Genomic DNA, 22,666 nt, shown 5'->3' with positions numbered 1-22,666 from the left:
ATCATCGTATATGTTATTGTTGCAAACATTATATAAATTATATGATGTGTAGAATAACGTAGGTTTTTAAAATTATTCATATACTTATTATAATAAGTTGTATTGTGTGGCGATCGTGGCGCAGAATGATGGTATTTGGAGAGGAAACCGACCTTCTCAAGGCTGACAACCTTATTCTCAGGAAACAAAGTCTTATTTCGAAATCTCAAAAATTGTGAGACGGCCGAGGTTCGACTTGGATTGTAGCGCCATTGATTGACTGAAGTGTGGTGGCCGCGCGTGCCCCTACCAAAGATAGCACCACACTAATTAACCGCGTTTTCTCGCGAGCGTTCGACCGCGCCGACTCAAGTATATAAACAAATTCGACAACAATATTCATCGCCCCGATCGACGCTCTCACCGATAATCTCATCGGATGATGAGAGCTAGGCGGGCATATACCTGGGGAGTCTCGCCATCGCGACCCGCAAAGAGTCGCATGGTATTACTTGGTATAACTTGTCTTGATAAATAAGTTCAAATTTTCAAGAAAAAACGCAGCTTTCACTCCCAAAATTACAAACAAGAAACCAAGCTGAAGGGAAAAAGGATCAAGGTAGAAGGTCGAGCAAGACAAAGTGATATATAGGGTGATTCGTAAATAATTGACAACTCCAAAGCGTTTCTATTAAAATGTGAACGTTTATTAATCCGTATGGAATATCAATTACTCTATGCTATAAAAGAATGCATCTGTTGCTAGCTTCTTGGTTCGACAGTATGTAACAAAATACTATAAACAATAATATGGTATTAGAGTGGCGAATAGTAGAGAAATGGAGATGGTGCCATCAACAGCAGTCGTATCGCGACGGGTATTATTCTATAACTCTTTAATTAATATTATAATAAGACGCGTTACACGAATGTATATCCTAATGCGTGTCTTCCTTCGTTGTCACAAAAATTTTCAGGATCCCTTTTCGAAATTCAGCGCGAAGGTACGTGTACCGGGACGCAGGTGCATCACGAAATATAAGTCGACGCGCGTGTCTCGTAGGACACGCGGTCGGGGCCCTATATTCCTCATCCCCTATTTTACAGACGAGTACATTTTACAGGTGTACATGCGTATAAATGTATCTCCGTGTCTAAAACACTACTCTTATCCCTTAGACCACTATCGCGATTTTTAGTAAATACATTTGGCGTTTTGACCTTACGCAATTTTTTTGCTGCAGGGTAATTCGCGCTCGCGCTCCATTCGTTATAACGGGCCTTTGCAAATAGGGCCTTGAAATAACGACGAGAGAGCTGTATTAAGACAAATGCAATATATTTTTCAAATTGAAACGCACAGATTAATTCATTTCTCCGGATTTCTGTATATACGAATACGCTCTGGGTTTTAAAAACAATCGATTCTATAAACAAATAAATAATTTGACAATATCGATATTACGCAACTGAATGCATTATTGCATTCTCGTTAATAACGTCGCGGACGACAGTGTTAATTGCCCTAAGTAAATATAATTTTTAATCTAACTGATTGTGAGAATCGGAAAAAAAGTGTATTTCCTCGGATGCTCTGAGACTTTGAAAGCGAGACTAACCGCGAAACGGAGAAAAGGGGAAAAAAATATCGAGAGGATCGTGTCGAACGATCGGGGGTCACATCTGTGTGCTCGCAGTGCGTTAAACTTGACGCGCGCTTTTAACTTTTTTTTTTACCTCAAGTCCACAAGCCTCACGTCATCCAGTCAGTAAAATGAACAGGACGTCTAGCAAATAAACTCCCTACGGCAGAAATCGAAAAAAAGAAAGTATTAGGTTTCCATATTCTAACGCTGTCGTCGCGCGCGCGACAATTAATAATTGAAAAGAAACACGAAAAGGGGGTGGAGAAGAAAGCGACAATCTGATCCGCCCGCAAACGAAAATGAAAGAGAACTCGGAAGAGACTTAACACGGTAGGATGAACGCTGCCGTTGAGAATAAACCTAATTAATGGAGAGCCCTCGAGTCGATCTCTCGAGCTGTACGGCACGTAAATAAAAATAAAAGGAAAAAAAATACCGTCTTCCACGGTACAGCCGTCGTGTATTCTTGCAACACGACCGTCGATGGTTCGTTATCCGTCCGATTGACTGTTTCCTCCATTGTTTTACGACACTTTTCGATAAAGGGGACGCAAGGATAAGGAGGTGCGTTGCTTTACTATTTCTTACGCTAGTCCGCGGTACAATTCTAACTTGCGTGTAAACCAATCCGTGAACGTGCATCAACGTGTTACAATCACACAAGCTGTTTAGCTTGTTCTTTATCTGCATCTTCCAAAATCCAGGTGCCGAGGCTCGCTGTCTGTCGCTTAATCCGGACACGCAGGGCATGCAAACGTGCGCGCGCGTTTCAAAATAGTGAAAAAGAGAAATAATATAAACAAAAGTTAATCGCTGTAAGAGTTTTGTACGTTTAAACCTACCAAAAATATATATCTATATTAATGACAGATCATTGATAAGTTCTCACGAGTCTATTTATCAGTATTGCAAATGTTTAGAATTAAATGTTATTCTACTGGAGAAAAAATTGAACTTTTTGTAAAAAAAAAATATATATAAAATATATATATATATAAAATTCTTAGAAATCAATTTTAATAGCAATTATAATGTTTAATCTCAATTGTAAAAGCCCGTGCATTCTCTCGACTTCGTTCAAAAGCTCGAACGATTCGCGTTTTAGATGCGCGCGAGATGTATTCGGGACAAAAAAGTCAAGTGGTCTAAAATCAATTTTAAACTTCAATCGGCACTTCGCTACACGTACATAAAAGTATCTCGACACGTACGACCTCGCGAGTGGCACCGATCAATGAAGTGTCGTGTTAAACCTTATATTAAATCTACTTGAGACCGCTCGATCCGCCGTAACGGATGTATCGTCGAACTGGGTTTTCCGTCGCGATTTCCGCAAATCTTCTCCCTTTTTCTCCGTTGAATACACCTATACAAGCCGACGTCGAGTAAATTTGCGGCGAGCAACGTTGCGCCTTCTTCGATTGTTCGCACTTGTTTCTCCCTCGGTCGTCCCACGAAGTACCATACGCCGATCCCTTTTTCTTGACGAGTTTTTCTCCAATGCAGACTTAAAGTAAAATAGGGCGGGTGTATTCTATTACAAACTATTTCAGTAGTAAGTATGCATACGAATGTGTATACGTTAGCAACAAAGAGGGGAAGAAAGTGATCTCGGAACCAAAGCCGAGACCGGGATTCTGTCTTATTCCTTCTAGCGGCGATAAGGATGATAATTGTTGGTGCTCGACGTGGATCCTGTGTAACCCCTTTGGGGCCCACCGGCACCGCCGTAGTTGTCGGTTCCTGGCGCAGCAGGAACGCTCGACGACGACCCATATCTGGCGCCTGTGTAGAATCGCATAAAAGAACATAGTACTGCGTGCCAGGACGTGGCAAGAGGACGTAATCGGAGAGGGTGGTAACAGAGCAGTGGCTCGCGTTATTTCTACAATAACTCAAGAGACTGATCCTCGATAGGAGACCTGAGACACGTGAAAAACGATGGAAGCTTAACTCTTTGCAACCCGAATCACGAATGTTGATCATTGTGATCGAAAATAGATAAAATTTTCGTAATACAATGCTTTTACTATTGCGTGTAAATCCTTCGTAGATACATGCATTGGCCGCCAATGTAAATCTGATATATAAATTTGAGCGTTAATAAATAACTAATTAATTATTTGAATAATTTATTAAGGTTCGTGTATTTAGATTTGTTAGTTCAAATGATTAAATACATGTTTGTGTTACTTCCAAGTTGTTAAAAGTATCCTTTGTTGCGGAATATTGTAGCAGCTTGGAGATACGGTAATATTTTTAACGTGATATAGGACTGCAAAGAATTAAGAGTGTCGGGATTAGCTGAGAAAAGAAGTTAGAACGGAGAACGGAGACTAAGCAGGGCAATCTAAAGTTTTCACACACTCCAAATTTAATCGATAATTTGGATAAACATTTGAGATCAAGTAATTACCAATTTGATAATAAAATAATAATTACAACTTATGTGTTTTTTATTATTATTATTATTATTATTATTATTATTATTATTATTATTATTATTATTATTAATTGCGATCATAAAAATAGCTTTGGTTGAATTTTATATTTGGTTTAATTTTAGAAATCAATATTACTGAAAAATCAGAAAAATGAATATAAGTAAAGTTAATCAGATAACTTTACAAACAATTAAAAAATATGATTCGCGATATATAAGCAAAAATAAACACTTTATATGAGAAAATTACGCTATGCAAGTTGATAATAATTGTACAAGTTAAACCATCAGATTTCCAATCGTAATTTTAATAAAGATTTTATTTTTAAAGAAATATATCTGTTAAAATAGAATCAATTTAAAAAAAGATAAATAATAGGAAATGCAAAAAACTTTAATAAAATATTGCCTTTATTTAAATTGCTTGGATTTATAAATAACTGACCAACTTTTCTGCAATAATATATATATATAATATCTAATATATATATATATATATATATATGTAGGTCCAGAGGTATGTTCCGGGACTGTTTACGTTTTTTGAAATGTACAGTCCTGGAATATAACGCATATATATGTAATCAGATAGGGCGGCGGTGTGGTCTAGTGGTAGAGCGCCAGACTCGTAATCTGAGAAACCAGGTTCGAGTCCACTAGAGCCATGTAACATGGAAAAAGTTTTTTTCCGAAAAACCGCGCCCCTCCGTGCAAGATGCGGAGAAAACTGGGCTCCGTCTTTCGGAAGAGACGTTAAACCGTTGGTCCAAAGGAGGAAAGAGTAAGGTAGTGGATGAATTGGAGGTTAGGGTTGGGTACGTCCCATCAAAACTATATATATATATATATATATATATATATATAATTAGATACACAGAGACGACAAGTAGCAATGTGAGAAAGTAAAATAAGAACAAAAAAAAGGCAGAAGAAGGAAGATATTTGGAGCGAGCAAAAGTGAAATCCGAGGTAAGCAGTTTAAAGGTGCTTTGTGTAGGATCAGAGAACATATGTCTCGCTTCTAAAACGATCTGAGGCGCAGAATGGATGGGCGGACGAATAGATGGATAGATAGATAAATGAATGGATCAAATAGATAACGGATGACTGAATGGATGGATAGATGAATAGACGAATACTTGGATGGGTGGACAGATGTGGATGATATGGATGAACGGACGGATGGAGTTTTACGGAGGGTAATTCGAAAACTCGAGAGCAAACGGGCTAAATTAACATCACCGACCTAGATCTCGTATAAGAGGCTACCACACACATCTTCCTTTCGTATCCGAGAGATCCGAGCGTGCATCATAGCGGCGGCTTTTTAGGACCTCCGGACGAGTTTCGGATCGCGACGAGAGTTCGTGACTAATTTGCAAAAAAGGGACGCCTGAAAAGCGAGGTCAATTCGTTCGCACTGACCTTACCGATCCATTCACGGCAGGCATAAAACCGGAGTGTCATCACGATTTATCGATTCTCTTTCAACGCTTTCCAATTCAATCTTATCTTTTATCAATCTTTAACGTTTTTGCGCTGAGAAAAATATGTCGGTCAAGTATCATCAAATTGAAAAAAAAAAGTTACTTTCTGAAACTATAACCCAGCAATGCGAAGCGAATAATTAAATCTATTTAATTAATAATTTATAATCGTGATATTCTATCCCACTTTTGTCTAACTAGAAACTAAATAATTTAAATAATACGTAAAAAAAAACAATAAAGTGATTGTAATAAATTAAATTTTCCCGAAGACCGCGTAACAGTGACATCGTGTCTCTCGGTTGTTATCTCGTAGCATTCGCAATTGAAAAGCGTTAAATGGATCTATCGCGTTTAACGGCTTATATACCTTTAACGTTTAATTACTTAAGACAATTATAGAAACATCGTCACGATTAGAGATAACACATTGTATATCCATAAAAAAGCGGGACACACCTTAAGACTTACTACAAAGATATTACGCTCTAAAGGTTAAGCGATAAAATTTAATGTTAGCTTAATAATGAAAAATCGTACAGCTAACATATGTGACGGTGGCTTAGTTAATCTTACTGTATAAAACCGAGACACACTTACTTCTGGCTAATTTAATTAATTAATCCTTACTCGGTAATCTTACTGCGCGCCATTCTCGATTGCTGTGGAGAAACGAGCTCAAAGTCACCGCTATAAAATTAACAAATTGCAATATATAATCGAAACTATGAAGATACAACCGGCACGTGTGTTACGCGCATGTGGGGAGATTCCGGCCGGAAGTTGCGCGCGTTTCCACTCTTGCACCCATTCTCTCGCATTCTCTTGCGCTTTCCGCCACTCTCGCACTCTTCCCCTTTCCCGTTTTACTCGCGCACTTGTGAAAACCTGTTTCTCTCTCGGCCTGTTCGGACGACGTCGACGGGTTTTTTTTTTTAGCGTCTATAAGGATGGTAATTCGTATGTTGGATCAAGGAGAACCGTTGGGGACCAGGGGCTGCGTCTCCGTTGGGAATGAAGGTCGGACTTCCGGTTTCGACGTTTTTGAATTTGGGGATCGGGAGGACGTCTGCGGGGAAAAAAAAGGTAGGGAAGATCGTTAGAACTCGTTTCATCTCTGGAAAATGCACTTTTCTCCCTCGAGTGCCACTCCTCTGGAGGGAAACTCTCGAGCGAGTTTCGTACAAAGGTCGAGGAATAGTACAAAATGAGACAGAAGAGGAATAAGAGGGAGAAGAATGGAGAGAGAAAGAGGTGGATAGAGGGTTCGAGCGTTTTCTTTTTCTCTTCGAGGATGGTCTTACTTCAAGTGGCTGAACGGTCTTATGAAGCTCCTAATTTAACCCTTTAACCGAGTTTTTCTTTTCGTAACATTAACGCTGTAATTATATATTCTATGTTCAATGCAGCCTAATAATCTAAGTCTTATCTAAAATTATTATTTACGTATGATAAAATGTGATATACGAATTCAAAAACAACATCGTACATTATTATAATATACACAAATCGTCTCTATATCAAATAACTTATAAATTAGAAATCGTATTATCTAAAAATTTGTCCTGAGTTTATTTAGTTAAAAAAAATATATATATATTGTATATATTTTTTTTTTGGTGCCATTTGTATATCGATGCACTTTTGGACGATTATTTCGTCATCTATATGTGTATATATATATATATCTATCTATATCTACATACGTGCCATTATATCTATTGTATCATATTAATATGTGAAACTATGTTACGTATGTTGCGATCTTTGCCGTATAAAAATTATACGCACATTAAAATTACGGACGCCAGAGAAATATTTTAACTGCCTGCCCGGTTAATGGGTTAAGTGTACTTAGAGATTAAGCTTCGATTTATGAACATGTCAACACTAATGATACAAATCTTTCAATTACGAAATCAGGAAACTAAAAAAAAAGAAACTAAAAAGAAGCTTTCAAAGTAAATCTGTATTCAATTTGGACGTATAGCTTCGCGAATTAAATCACCTTTAAGTAAACATACTGAAAGTGCTGACATGTCTAGTACCAGGCCAACTCGAAACTGAGACTTTCCCGTAACGCGAGAAAGAATTCGTTATTAAAAAAAAAGCAGAAATTATATCCAACGCAACAGAGCTCTGTTTTCAATATATACCAATTATTATGTAGAACGCCTCAGATTCGAGAGAACATGGCGGGATATGTACGTTGGGACGCGCATAAAACACTGCACTAATTAAAAGCTTGTTTCCACCGTTTCCGATACGTTTCTGAATTGCCTGCGACAATGGAAAATCCAAAGAATCCGATCAATATTTTTTAACAGTGGACCACCTCTGTAATTTCGTTCTCGTTAAATGACAGCGAACACCGTGCATACGTAAAATTGTCGCAATATCGATTTCGTTAATTTCTTTCCGCATAAAGAGCACGCGTCAATTTGCACGCGTCAGAAATTCTCGTTCCACGTTTAAATATAATTATATTCACGATATATCACTTTTTCAATGAAATATTTTTCGCACGTCGACGCAGTCGTATTTCGATTGTGCGCACATGATCGCGTAATGCACGGTGGGAATCGCAATGCGTGAAGTAATTGCAAAACAGAAGCGGCAAAAAGAAAGTAGAAGGTCATCTGGAACGTATATATACCGGATGGACCGGTGTATCGATGGCGCTGATCCGAGGGATCGAGGGGGATCGATCGACGGACAGGTGCGTCATCGCAATCAAAGTTTCTAAGAAGACACATGTATATATATAATCTCTCTTTTCTCGCGCACTCGCATGCTCGCTGTCATTCACACCATGTATTATATATACAAATTATATATATATATATATATATATATATATATATATATATAAATTGTTCTCTTTAAAAGAAAATTCTTTAAAAAACGAGAGGTATTCAAACTGATCACTGGCACTCATATACAGCATCCCGCGATAATAACTCTATGCTAAAGCGATCGTCAGTAGGAATAAAAATTTATGCTGTGCAGTGTTTTAAGTCTCTCAACCACATGAAATTATAGTTACACGCAACTATGTAAGGTGCGAACTAATTTAAATGAAGGGATCGAGATTAGTTCGAGATTGACAAGATGGAAAAAAAATTTGTTTTTTCATCAATATCATTTTCTATTTAATCATAATTTCTCATAATCTATACCAGTGTGTATTTTTACGAATAATGATCCATTTTTTCTCTATATTATATCATCATAGTAATCAGCATATCAACTTATCATCGTTATATCATTATATATATGCGTGTTGTATATAGATTTATGTATAGATATATATAATATTATATATATGTCTCATTATGTGATCGTTATTAATATTATTAATATATCTTAAGTATCAATTAATCAATTAATCCACTAGAAACACCGTTAAGCATATTAATATTAATATATATATATTTTATATATATATATGTGTGTTCAATGAATAATAATAATAGCGGTAAGAATAATCATAGTAATAATAATAATAGTATAAGTAGTAATTGTAATAGTAATAATAGTGGTAGTAGTAATAATAGTAGTAATAGTACAGTAACTATCATAATAGTACTGTTATTTTATGTGTCGTCGAGAGTGGGGGGAGGGAGTAAGAGCGTATGGTGTATGACGTACTCGTATGAGCTAAATATCACGACAAAAGCAACGTGTGTACGTGTGTGTGTGTGTGTGTGTGTGTGTGTGTGTGTGTGTGTGTGTGCGCGCGTGTGCATGTATTCGAACATGCTTACCGACAAAAATTAAGTAGCAAAGCAAAATTACTCCCAAATTGTTACATACATCTCATCTGTTCATACGTCCATGTAATCGATTGCACCCAGTACAAGAAATATTATACATTTCGCAGAACAAATATATGGCTCTTGCGTTTGACGCAGTCAATTACATATATATGGATAAGTATTAAAATATATTAAACAATTCACGAGTAATTTATTTGTTCTTTAACGTTTATCGGCAAGCGCAAAATGTGTCGAAAGTAAAAAAGGAACAACGAGAAGAAATCAGCGAAACGAGTCGACGTCGATCCCTTCTATTTGGACCATCCTATCTTTACCGTTTTGCTACCACGTCGAATTGATTGATGTCCTTCCTTCGAAGACACGTCAAGGATTCTTCCGAAAAAAGAACAAACAGACACACGTTTTTCTAACACACATCTTTTTCTCGACTGCGGACAACTGTATGTGTTCCTATCTTTGATTCATCCTCTTTCTACTGCCCGCCTATTTACCTTCAATCCTTCCGAATTTCCTAATCGATCCTTCTACCTCTGAATCCCTGACCTATCCCAGTTATCTGAAGGATTCATTTTCAAAGTGCCTGTTCGTCCCGATTTCGACGTCCAATTTCTGAACATTCCTACTCATCGCTTCAAACTTCTGCTAACATCTGAGATTAATATCGGGGGTATGATTCAGTTAATAAATCTGCTCTCCCGATACTTTTCTCATATATTCATATCTAGTTTCAGATTCATACTATACGTAACGTTACCGTTGTATCAATGTAACATCAGATATTCTATGAGTTTCAAATGGAACAATTTGCACTAGCCATTATAGAACCAGATTATCGCCGACATTTAACGTTCAGACATTCTCAAGGAGAATATTTAAGAGCTCATGCACAATGAGAGGAATGAGGAACAAGGAATTGAACATAAAGAGAATTCATAGTTGCATCTTATTCAAGACACAGTCTTGAAATACAATTTTTTAGATGTATTTTATTTTAAACATTTTGTGTTTAAAAAGCTTGCAATAATTAGCTTGCAATAATTATTTAATAATTAATATTTCATCAATTATACGACTGAGCTAAAAAATCTATATTCATGCACACACACACACACACACACACATTTTCGTCTTCTATAGGAAACACAAAAATAGTTTTAAAAAAATCGTTTTAAATAAGCTAAAGTTGATGAAAAAAATCCAGTTCCCATATATTTTTATTAAAAATCGTAATTACATCTAAAAATATATTCCAATTCACATGGTTCTCAAAGCAGAAAAATGATATAAAAATATAGCTTATTAAAATTGTTATTTCGCGCTATATATTGATTCAGTAGCAATATTAACAATCAAAAAATTCGTACTAATATATAAGAAATGATCATTCTAGCGTTAAACGGCTCTATGAGAAACAGTTTGGCGGTACGTTACGTACAGTCTGAATCTCAATTTATAATGCAGCTTAATTAAACTTCGGCACGTGCTTTCGTTAATCCCGAAGGAACGCCTCGACCAACTTCGGTCTCGTCACACCCACACCACCACGCGAACCACAACGCCAATCCGCAGAGCTCCGCTATTCCGCGTGAAAACAAACGCAGAAATTCGCGTCACGTCAAATCAATCTGATACGTGTACCGAAAACGCCACTCGTGCCTCCCTCGTCATTTGTCGTTCGCCCACGCCAAATCTCCCGTGGTCTCTCCCCACCTATCGTGTCGGAGATAACATCGCTAAAAATAGATAACGATCGTTAATTTTTTTTTTAACTACTTTCGTAATTTTCACTTTTTTTCCATTTTCGCACGCAGGACACCAAGAATGTCCCGACGAGTTCTATTTTGACGATCGTTTCTTGTCGCATTTTGATAATTAACATTACGCACGTGCCCTACGAACCTACGAAACGCTCCGTCAACGATAAGGATATACGTCCGCAAAAAGAAAAACGGAGACACAAAGACACGAGATCGCAAGAGAAGTGCGATGACCGAGAGTCTCCTTCAAAGTTCGATTTGTGATATCACGCGATTTCCTCCTCATTTCTCCCTCCCTGTCTCTCTTTTTTTTTTCTTTTTGCATTACGATTTCGTTCGGGGATCGGAGGGTGGTCCCTTCCGACAAGCGGCAGATTCGAGGAGGGCTTCGATTTGGAAATATTGCGCCGGCACTTTTCATCACATCTTCGTTTTAATAAACACTAATGGTTTTTAGCTATGCGTTTTTTTTTCCTTTAATGCAATAATACTCCCTATAGTGCTATAGCGCAGCTTAATAAACTTTACTCTGTTTCGCATGGTTTTTTTACTTAGTAAGATTTGGCAAATCTGAAACCCCTGATTTCGACGCGCGACGGTCGCGCGCCAGCTTGTATCCCCGTACGATACTATGCTCCTGTATTACTAAAATGTATAATATCTGTAAACGTCTCTCTAAATATGTGTACGTATGTGTGTCTGCCATTTAGTTGTTAACGTCGGATATTTACGCCTACATGCTCGCTCGTCGTCTCCTGATCGCTCATAATCGCGCAATCCTTTCGCTCGTTTTTCCCCTTTTCACACGATCCTCTCACACCGTCCTTCCCCCGTTGAGGAATCGAATCTATTCGTATTTCTTCCCAAAATCTCTCATACTCTTCCTATCTCCTGTATTTTTACATTTCTTCTACTTATTCTCATCACTTTCTTAAATAATATTGACATCACAAAAACCAAAAGCTTGCACAACAGACTTAACTTCAATTTTCAAGCAATGAAGTTGATAACATAAATGAATAAATTCCAATAAATTATTCGACCTACCAATAAGTAACTTTTTTAATGAACTTTTATGAATATATCAAACCTGTTTAAGAAGCACGAATGTATTCGATTCCCCCTTTAATCCATTTATTATCAGTCGCTCGATCAATCCTCTCCTATCAATTCATTATCATGCAATTTCGTCAATCACTCGAAATTTCATTCTCTCGCATCGTGCGCACGTCCATTCGCTTCAGTCACTTCGTACGTTTTGTCCTGCCTGTGATTTATCATATCCCATTTTTACTTTCTCCCATCGTCTTGCTTTCTAACAAAAGAATTAAATTACAACGACTTATATAATCAACGACTTAGATACGCTTTCCTTTTTCCTTTTACTTAAGAATTACGGAATAATTATGATTCTCACGAGAACACAATAGTTGGCATTTGTTGGTTTCATTAAAAATATTTCACTTTTCCTATTTTAATACTTGTCTACAACGGCCTTATTTCGAGAGTTACGAGTTTAATTAATTAATTAGACAATAATCGATACCTTAATTATTGATCCTATATGCACCGTACCCTCCCTCGTCCCCGCCCGTTCGGAAAGAAGCGGGGCGTCTCGGGTGTCTCTATATATATATATATAATATGTGTTTATGATAATTAAAACGAGTCAAGTGAGTTTCATTAATTACTTTTTTCCTTTCCTGCGTTAAGGTACTCTGAGATAATTGTTAATTTATAATACATTTGTACACAACTTATCTCTTAATCAATAATTATATCGATTTATACCGCTACGACGTCTTGCCCAAAAGTTTTTCCACATTCATTCGTCTTTCACCCCGTCCGCCTTTTGCCGACGCCGTCGCACCCTCCGTAAAGGGTGCACACGCCGACCGTATATCGTCGCGATTTTAAGACACGTTTAAAAAGAGTCCGCTTTATCATGTCATCGAAGCACGAAGTAAAACGTTCGTACCGATAGTATATAGTAAAAGAGAACGAAAATAAGCCGTCGACTTTGTTTCGCGCGTTGTTAGAGCAATTCATTTTTAGAGCTTACCTCGATAACTGCGAATCTTAATCTTTGTTTGTTCAGACCTTTTTTAATAAATGTTAAATGTTTTAGAATCGTTCGCGACGTGATGGGATATATCGAGAACCGCGCTCGAGATGGAACAAAAGCGAGTTAATAAAAAAAAAAAATTTGCTGATTCCGAGCAAACGAAAATTTCCTTCGCATTTGTCTTTCCTCCGTAAACTACCTCGCGTTAAAAGAAAAGGAGATCTGTGGTGTGGAGCACTTTCGGTGTGTACTTTCTATCCTCGTATTATTTAATGCGATTTCGGCCTTACCCAGCTAAACCTTACGATTTTTCGTAACAGCTATCATCCTTAGGCGAAGGTAACGAGTTTATTAAACAACTTTTATTTCTTTTTTGTCCATTTATCGAGTAAACTAGACCGTAAGACGTTAGAGATAGCCCATTAACTATTAGTAACAATAAACGCGAACAGTCAGTTTGACCTTACAGCCAGCCTTTCCTAATTAACTCTACTCCGAGGATGTGATTTAATTAATTCCCAGTCTTTTCCAGGTTCGTCTTACATATGTCCCTATTTATCTACCTAACCGAGTCCAGGTTTCCTTTTTTGCCGCGCCCGTTTCGTCTCACATGCACACCGGCACACCCACGCAGCATTCGGCCGCACAGGATTCTTACAGGACCACCAATTAAAACTTCTCACTCTCATCGTCGATTTTTTAATTAACGTTAAACATGCGCTCGCCTTACTAATCTAAGCTACGCTCTTTTTCACACGCGCCTTGTTACTCCGTAGCCTCGAGAAGCTGTCGATATAGTACTTCATCAAGAAAATAGTAAAGCCATGGCTGATGACAATTAATTAATTAATTAATTACAAATAGAAATTAATAACAACAGTAGTTTTCGCCTCTATTTAACTCTCCCCCCTCTCTCTCTCTCTCTCTCTTTCTCTTTTTCTCTCTCTCACTTCCTTCCCCGATCTTTCGTTTTAAGTGGTACTAACGCGTTAATAGTTAATAGTTAATTAGTGATAATTGTAGCAGTACTTTGACACTTCTTTTAACTTTTAATAAGGTTTTGTTTTTCCGCTTTTATCCTAAGCCTAAGTGTCACGGCAATATTTCCAAATCGGGCGAGAAACAGCAGACGCGCGATTTTGTGTTATTTTCCCTCTTTTCTTTTTTATTCAGCTCGATAAAATACGCTTAACTATACTCGTTTGTATCGTATTATGCTTCGCGACGACCCTTCTCTCCGGCTGTCCCTGTCCGCGAAGGGACTGTCAGACACGAAAAGGGCCGTCGCTGTCGTGTCTCTACGGAGGGCAGTGGTCGGTTGAACGCATTTCGCTCGGCAAAATAATACGTTGGACGAAAATAATTGTAGCGTACGCCGCGCCGACGAGACGCGAAAGTTGAAAGCGATAGTACCGGCCTAGACGAGGGCAATATAGTCCGTTCTGACGAAACCCCGAAATTCCGAAATGAGCGAAACGCGAATTCAATCTCGATTCAATAATTGCCGCGTCGTAGTCGATAATTGAATCCCAGGATTGGAAATGCAAACCGTTTTGACATCAACCCAAACTATTCTCTTGATTGATAAATTTTTCGAGTGGCTTCCCTGGGCGAGCAAAATTTGAGCCAATATAGGAATAAAAGCGAAATAGTATATTACACTACAAGTAGTAGTGTAAGCCCGAGGCGAAGCCGAGGGCATCATGACGAGCAGGACCGAGATTTCAACTTTTGGCCCGCGTAGTGTATACGATTTTTCTTCATAGCCGGTCGAAAGTACGTTATTAATTTTAGTTTTTTTAACTTTAAATGTTAATAAGCATGTTTTTGATGCCTGCCCCCGACATTTGCGGCACGAGCGAAGCGAGTGCTGCTGGTCGGGGGGGCAGGCATCAAATACATTCCAAGAGTCAAGTCTTGTCATATTTTGTAAAAATAAATTAATTCTATTCTATCAAAAATGTATTTATTTTCAAGCTTTCAAGTTAAGAAAATTACCTATGTTAACATTGTCTCTTGAATTTAATGTGCTTTTCAAAATTGACCAAACACTCCATAAAGTTGACGGCTTTAATTTTTTAGATAGGTCCTTAAAATACACAACCAAATTATTTTCTTCACAGTTTGACAGTGAAGTTTTGTGTTCTATCTGCCACTTTTTATACGTGTCGTAAACAAGATTGTATCGATCAACAGACTTCTTTGGCAACGTATCTGTATTTATTATCAATCGCGCTTCTGCATCGAAATTTCGTATAACTTCTTCCTCGTCTACGGATTCATCAGATGACATATTGACAGAACAATATTGATAACTATTTTTAAGGTTAAAGGGCGTTAAGGTTTAAAGTTATAGAGAGCGCGCGTGTACTTTTCACAGGGAGTAAATGTTAAACTTTCGTCCCTGCTATTAGGGATGAAAGTACGTACTTTCGACCGAGGTATGAAGAAAAAAATTATTCGAATCTGTAACCCGCGCGTGTATTCATATTCAGATCAATCGGATTAAACGCAACATTGCGATAATTTTCCAATAGAGTTAATAATCTCCATTTTCCCACAATTCCCACGATGATCAGGTAAATTGCCGCAATTTTTCAACGTTTATGTAATTACTGCTATTTTCGTCATTAAAAGTGATGTCGCAATTTCGAAATTGCTCTTATTCGCGACTCTGATTTTGCGATCCTATTCGCCATCAGAGATGCCGAGTCAAATCGTAACGAGCAGAAAAGAATTAAGTTAAAAGATAACGTATTAAAAGATATCCCCGAAACATTCCAACCACCAACCCGTCCTATAGATTTGTCTATCAATATTAACACAATGACATCCATTGTGTTTTGCTACATCTCTGGCTGTTCTCCTACACTTACGCACACAATTACAATGTGGCGTGGATGAAACATCAAACATTAAATATTACTCGTTAAAATATGAACAGTTATCTAGTTAGTATATGATTCGCATACAGACTCGTAAATACTATACTCGGTGTACCACGGCTGTATATCCGCCGTTGTTTGCTTAGTAAATGATGTAAACGACGAGGCGAGCGCGGGTCCCTACCGACATAAAGGGGTAAAACGCGATAATCTAGTTGACAAAGTTCTCCAAGCGCTCGTTTGTATATAAATCTCTCTCGTGTATGCGCTACTTTGAAAGCGTCTACGATGTGTTTGTGTGTTTATTCAATTTCTTGTGTGTGTGTGTGTGTGTTGTGTCACATTTGCGTCGCGTCTGAATCACAAGCATTAGAGAATCGTTAAATGCAAAAGGTTCGACATATTAGCGAGCTAGGATTGAGTTGATCGGCAACCGTATAAACTTTGCGGCCGAAAAATTAATAAATGATCAAATGCGTTTAAAAAAGTAAGTCAATTTATTCATAAATAAATATAACGAACAGACGCTTAGATGAAAAATTACATGATATCTCACTGATACAGCTCATTGATTTCAAAATCAATGCAGATAAGGCCAGTACGATATGTTCGCGGGCGATTCTTTCGTTCAAACATATAAGGGGATCCTGGACAGGGGACAATTACCGACAATTACAGTCGAAGCTCGTTCTTTGAAACGGCTTTATAGATCGCAAAATCCTTTTACAGGAGTAAAGTATAAGTACTAATAAAGAGTGGGATTATAAAAAATTAGTGATAATTGAAAAAAAATGCTGTCACACCTCATAACCTTATTTTCTAATATAAACAGTTGTATAAGTTATATGTATACGAAATGAAATGTTCCCACTCTTCAGAATACGTGCACAAACAATAACGTACCTTTGAAATTGAGATTGAAATCGTGCATATTTTCCACAAAAATATACACGCAGGCTAGTAAGCAGAGATGGCGCAGCAATCGAACAAAGACAGATGTCGTTTCGTTAGACAAAGACAAATATAGGAAAAACAAAATTAGAAATGTTGACATTATCGACATCGAGGAAGTTCGGCCGTCAGTCCAGCATCCCCTTAAATTCACGAACGTTTCGGTGTTGAAAATGTCAAAGGAGTTAAAAACTGACGCTCTGAACGTTCCGGAAATTTAATTATTTTAACAAAAGAATCGTTTATATACATATAGCCCCACGAACATTTGTACTCTTAAGATCTATCCAGACAAACTTGCACAAGTGCATAAGCATATGCATAAGAAAATGGATTAGTCCAATTAATTTTACTTATGCTTATGTTTATACGCTATGTGCAAGTTTGCCTGCCTGGACCCTTAGCCTTACTTACAATTACATGAGAGCACAAAGGTCCAATTATTTTCATTCCGTTCGAAATTTCTTCCGTCCGAAACTTTATTATCGTCCAAAACTCTTTGTCATCTCGTCGGTCACAACTTCGTTACGTGTCGTTACATGACTTTGTCCAAAAGACCGTGATAACTGCATTAACTGGTCAACGCGATTCTCGATTCTCGAACGAATTCGGCCAGACACATGTACGTTGCCATTGTGCACCTATATAATTAAATAAAACAGAAAAAAAAGAAATTTTGAAAAATATAAAAAAAATTTCCTAAAATAAAGATATAACAGTATTTGCTTTATAAACCGCCGGTGTTAAAGATTTATATAGGTTGCCAAACCATCGTACGATGATAGGGGATGCACTCCTATTCACACGCATGATCAATGATCGCGATTGGTCATTTAATTAGCCATTAGTAGTAATTCCTTAATTAAGTTCCCATAACGATCTAGTTATACTGATTGAACGTACCATCTAATATTAACCATGACGTTTTATTATGAGAAAGATAAACTATTGATTCACAGGTTTCACGTTATCCTCTCCCTTATCAAGCCGCGAAATGCATTTATTATCTCGTCGCGCACTCTTCGACGTACTTATACGTCGTAGAATGAAATTTACAAGTATCGTATCTCTATCGAGTATAAGTTTGTATAGTAACCAAAGTCTAATTAAATATAAAAAAATCCAACAATTATTACAAAAACCCTCGCCGCGCAGTCAGTTCTTTTCGTCAGTTAGTTAAGTTTACGAATTACAACTAGTTTTATGCTTTACATCGATCTATTGGCAATGTTTACATAAGCATACATGTGCCAGGCATTAATTACTTATTTCATCCAAACGGAATCGAATATTGTGTTTACACGTGATACTCCCACTCGGCCCCTGTGATATCTCTAAGAGTTACCGTTAATTAACTATATAGTACTTAAACAAGAAAGTGTTTCTTTTCGGGTCCCAAGTGACTTAGAGACTGGCTTACTTAAGGAGAACGGATTAACTGTGTGTCACTAAGACTTCCCGACTGGTTTCTTTTTTAAAAGGAGTTTTACTTTCGAGTTTGGCTTAGAATACACCCTGACAGATCGATTGGGATATAACCGAGCCCCTCTCGGGATCGGTTTACGTGACGCGGCCGCAAATGTGACGTGCCAAGTAATACCAAAGAGATGCCAAAACAAATGATGTCCTTGCGACAGGGCAATGGCAATCCCCGATTGTTCCTTCCAAGTTTTTTTTTTCCATTTGTCACCGTTCATTCTGCTATCCCGAACCTCAGTAGTCTCAGTTGCAAGAAATATCTTGAACGCGGATCTGCAGAAACGGATTGCCAAAAATTGGCGCAGCCCAGAAAAATTGCGCAATGAAATAACTGCATCGATGCTGAACTGAATTATAGCAACCGTTTGCCAAGGATTGATGAAGGTAACTGTAAAAATGACCTAATTCCATAGACTGAAATTGCTGTGGATAACCCTGTAGAAAAGACGTATCGAAAGATAAGATCCAACTTCCCTAAAAAGAAAAAAATTGATGATTCTTACAAATATTCCTCCGCACTTTATCCTACGCATATTCACCGAAGTACTCGAAATGAACATCGTCTATTTTGTATTTTCACGATTAAACAAGAATAACTGCCTACGATTAAGCAAGTTAAAAGCTTCAGTCTCGATTTGTGCAATGCTATGTCGATCCGAGTCAATCGAATAACAATCGTCGAATAGAATCTAAGCCTTATTTCTACAACGGTTGACGAAAAATATCCTTGCAACCAACATTACTCCGTCAACAGCGCGTCGATAACGCGCCTATTTTCCACAAAAAGGAAAAAAAAGGTAGTGTTATGTATCTGGGGTGTAGCTGCGTTGTATTTATCTAGTATAGATTTTATATATGTATTATATATATATATGTACGCCGTGTGTTGTGTGAGGGAGCATATATTTACGTACGTGTCGGACATACGCGTGCACGAATGACCGTGCATACAATGTACATACCTTTAAAAAAATACTTATGACCCCTGTACGATATACGCATATATTTTTAAAGGTATACATTTATACGAGCAGACATACGAGTGCGTGTACATACACATATGTCGTAATGAATATATATATATATATAGATACATGATAGAAGTAGCGTGTAAACAGTGTTCTTTCAACATATGCTTTATGTTGGTTATTCATCAATCATTAATCATTAATATAGGAGCTACAAAAGAAATTATGCTCTCAAATGTCGTTCACTTGCCTTTTTAAACTTAACTCTCTCTCTCTCTTGCTCTCTCTCGCGCTCTCTTTCTCTCTCTCTCTTTCTCTCTCTCTCTCTTTCTCACATTTCCCTGTCTCTCTCCAAAAGAAAACCTCCTACACCCTTCCTTCCTCTGTTTTTCAATTCTATATCGTATCTTTTGGCTTTTTTTTTTTGCGTGAAAGAATTCAAATAGAGACCATGCGCCTCGGCCTGAAACGTACACCTCTGTGCTGTCCAAAGATGTCCGACTTCAAATCTCATGATTGCTTATTTTTTATTTTTATCTCCCGTTTTTCTCTATTTCACCATTTTTATCTACAGAGTTGTTATAATTTCACTGACTTTCTTGTAAAGATGTAAACTTTATTTAACATAATTATTTAATATAATTATTTATTTATAATGTGTAATCAACCTTCTCTCTCAGAATACTTAAATATTTTCACTCAACAATTCTTGTTAAAAAAAATAAATAAATAAATAAAGATACGTCAACTTCATCTGTTGTTTACAAAAGTTCTTTAGTCATAAAAAAACATAAACAAAATGAATTATTACTTAAAATCCATTTTCTTTTTTAATAAATATCTTCTTAATAAATTTTGTTTTAATAACTGTCAAGAATAAATTTTGCGTGCATGTTTTTTTATAAATAATAATTATACCTAAAGCTCAAGATGTTTGATTACTTTCGATATAATTTACTCTCATTAGATTTTTTTATTTCATCACAGCTAATAATGTTCAAAGGCTCATAAATCGTATGTTATAAATATAGAAAGTAAATCACCCGGGCTTATCTGTCTCTTATCTTACAATAATTATTCAATGTGAGAATCAATAGTGTCAGGTCTGCATCTATCATCTATTGATGGTGAGAAATGGTTATCGGTATTAGAAGAGATAGTTCATTGAACATTAATTGTAAGATAAAAGTTTAACGGTAATCTATCTGCAACGTAATAGATCGATTAAAAATTATTCGATGTTGTAAACAGAGTAAACTGACAGATAAAATTAAATGAAACGTTTCGTTGAGGTACGTTCGTCGCAGGCATAGACCTTTCATGCGCAAAATATTCTTAGAAGCTTACAGCTTCCACTGCGTGGAACAATTCCTTTTGTTGTAACGGATATTCTAGATTGGATCGAACACAATTGAATAGAATATTTCGTCGTGACATCATCAAAGCGGAAAGTCGAAAAGTCGAACATCCTCTTTCAGCACAGGGAGACATTAAATTCGAGGCACTGGGAGTAAGACGGATGGAAAGCGCGCGAGCGTAAAGATCATTTAACAAATATATTCTTATTATTGAGACGGGCATTACGGCGTCCGCCACGTTTTTATTTATTTTTTTTTTATTTTTCAGAAAATCTCGCATATCGCATATGCAAATAGCCAAATGCGCATGCAGCACACTTGTGTGATACTACTAAACTTACTACCATAGATTTATCTCATTTATTCTCTAATTTTATTCTATTCACGATTAGCTCGTAAGGGGATACGACCTTACCAATACAATGCTAAAAGTTTACAAGTATACAGGTCATGTTATTACAGTTAATAATTTCATTTATTATCGTTACAATCATTACCAACTTTACGTCTATTACCTTATTACTTCACACTAAAATATGATAAAAGTAGATCAATCGATTCTCTCATCGTACCGTGTGCGAGATATTATTTTAAAGCATCCCAACGACTGTAGGAATTCCATTCTACTAAAATCAAAATAACCATTCGACCGTTCTCGAGCGAAATAAATAGCGGCATAATATATTCCCCCCCCCCTTCTTGCGTAAAAAAAAATTAAAAACACCCTCTCTTTGTATATATCATTTTATCTTTTTTCTTTTTTTTTTATTAGTAGCTCTCAAAGCAATCTAATAAGATCTGAGAATCATTAAGTCTCTCGATCACGTGCCTCAAGATTCGATGATCAAAATAATTATACGTTTTATAGGACTTTATTTATTCGTTTCATCTCCTAGCTAACTTGCCCAATTCGCTAATGCACTCGTGGTTTTTTTTGTTTGTTAAAAATCGCTGATCACTCTCCCGATACACTCATTACTTCTCAGTACTGTGTATTTTCGGATCGTTGGATTGTGTGCGTGTGTGTGTAAGAATCGTGGATAGAGTATATCTGTCTTGCGTGTGATTTATCCCGCTAAGGCGGTCTCTCGATTCCTCCTTCTCTCATCTTTTCTCCTCTCGTAACGATTGAAATATCTGCCCGCTGCACAAACCTTAACATAAACATATTTTAGAATTTTCCCTTATATAAAACTCACTTGTTTAAATCTCTACATTGTTTTTCGCATTACTATATACGTTTAAGACAATAATTACCTTGTCCTATCAGACTCGCAAGAGAGAAAATCACCTTGTAATTATAATTTAATGCCTTAACTGCTTCTATGTAAACGTAATTTAGAATATATCTTGTGTGTGTATAACACATTTGTCTCTTATATTAATCAGCTTTGTCCCATTTGAAATTATTTTTTTTTTTTTTTTTTACTGCCTTATACTCGCGCCCGCACGTGCGAGCGATTATCACACTACCTGAGTACAATATATACCGGCGGCCTCTTCTTTATTATCTGACCTCACGCATTGTCTTAATATAGCTAAAGAAAAAACAGGCTAATGAAAGTTTTGGTCTCTGTCGAGATTTCCGAGGGGAATCGTACGTCGATATTTGTTTTCGGTTCTTCGCGAAAATTACGTTGTGTCGATCGATATTAAATTATCCGAAACGAAGCAAGATCAATTTGACAAAAGAGTAGACTCAGGCAGTGACGAAACGATACCTTATCGCCGAAAATGTGTCCTTCTTTCGATTAATTCGACGCGTTAACGCGGCTGTACTATGATGTTCGTTTTTAGACCAGATCTCACGGTTTATCGGCAGATAAATGCCCACCCTGTCTAATATCGGTCTTACCTATCTGCTATTGA

The 22,666-nt window shown here is 37.0% G+C and overlaps 1 protein-coding gene across 5 annotated transcripts in view; it reads right to left on the bottom strand.

Moving 5' to 3' along the window:
• Nucleotides 1-664: 664 nt before the first annotated feature.
• Hrb27c (Heterogeneous nuclear ribonucleoprotein at 27C) overlaps nt 665-22,666 on the bottom strand; it is a 39,725-nt gene continuing 17,723 nt past the window's right edge. For 2 of the 5 annotated variants that reach the window (XM_077419166.1, XM_077419171.1), the window contains one exon: nt 3,144-3,410. In XM_077419166.1, coding sequence (XP_077275292.1) covers nt 3,277-3,410 — 134 coding nt within the window. In that variant the 3' untranslated portion in view covers nt 3,144-3,276. Of the gene's footprint in view, nt 1,783-3,143; nt 3,411-6,044; nt 7,836-9,555; nt 17,634-22,666 lie in introns of those variants that run through there. The other 3 variants (XM_077419168.1, XM_077419169.1, XM_077419167.1) reach the window with 3 other exon arrangements.

This window comes from Temnothorax americanus, unplaced genomic scaffold, assembly GCF_048541705.1.
Source record: "Temnothorax americanus isolate GAGA-0224 unplaced genomic scaffold, ASM4854170v1 Scaffold52, whole genome shotgun sequence".
NCBI classification, from domain to species: domain Eukaryota; kingdom Metazoa; phylum Arthropoda; class Insecta; order Hymenoptera; family Formicidae; genus Temnothorax; species Temnothorax americanus.
The sequence above is the reverse complement of the archived record's forward strand: the minus strand, read 5'-3'. Positions and strand labels throughout refer to the sequence as shown.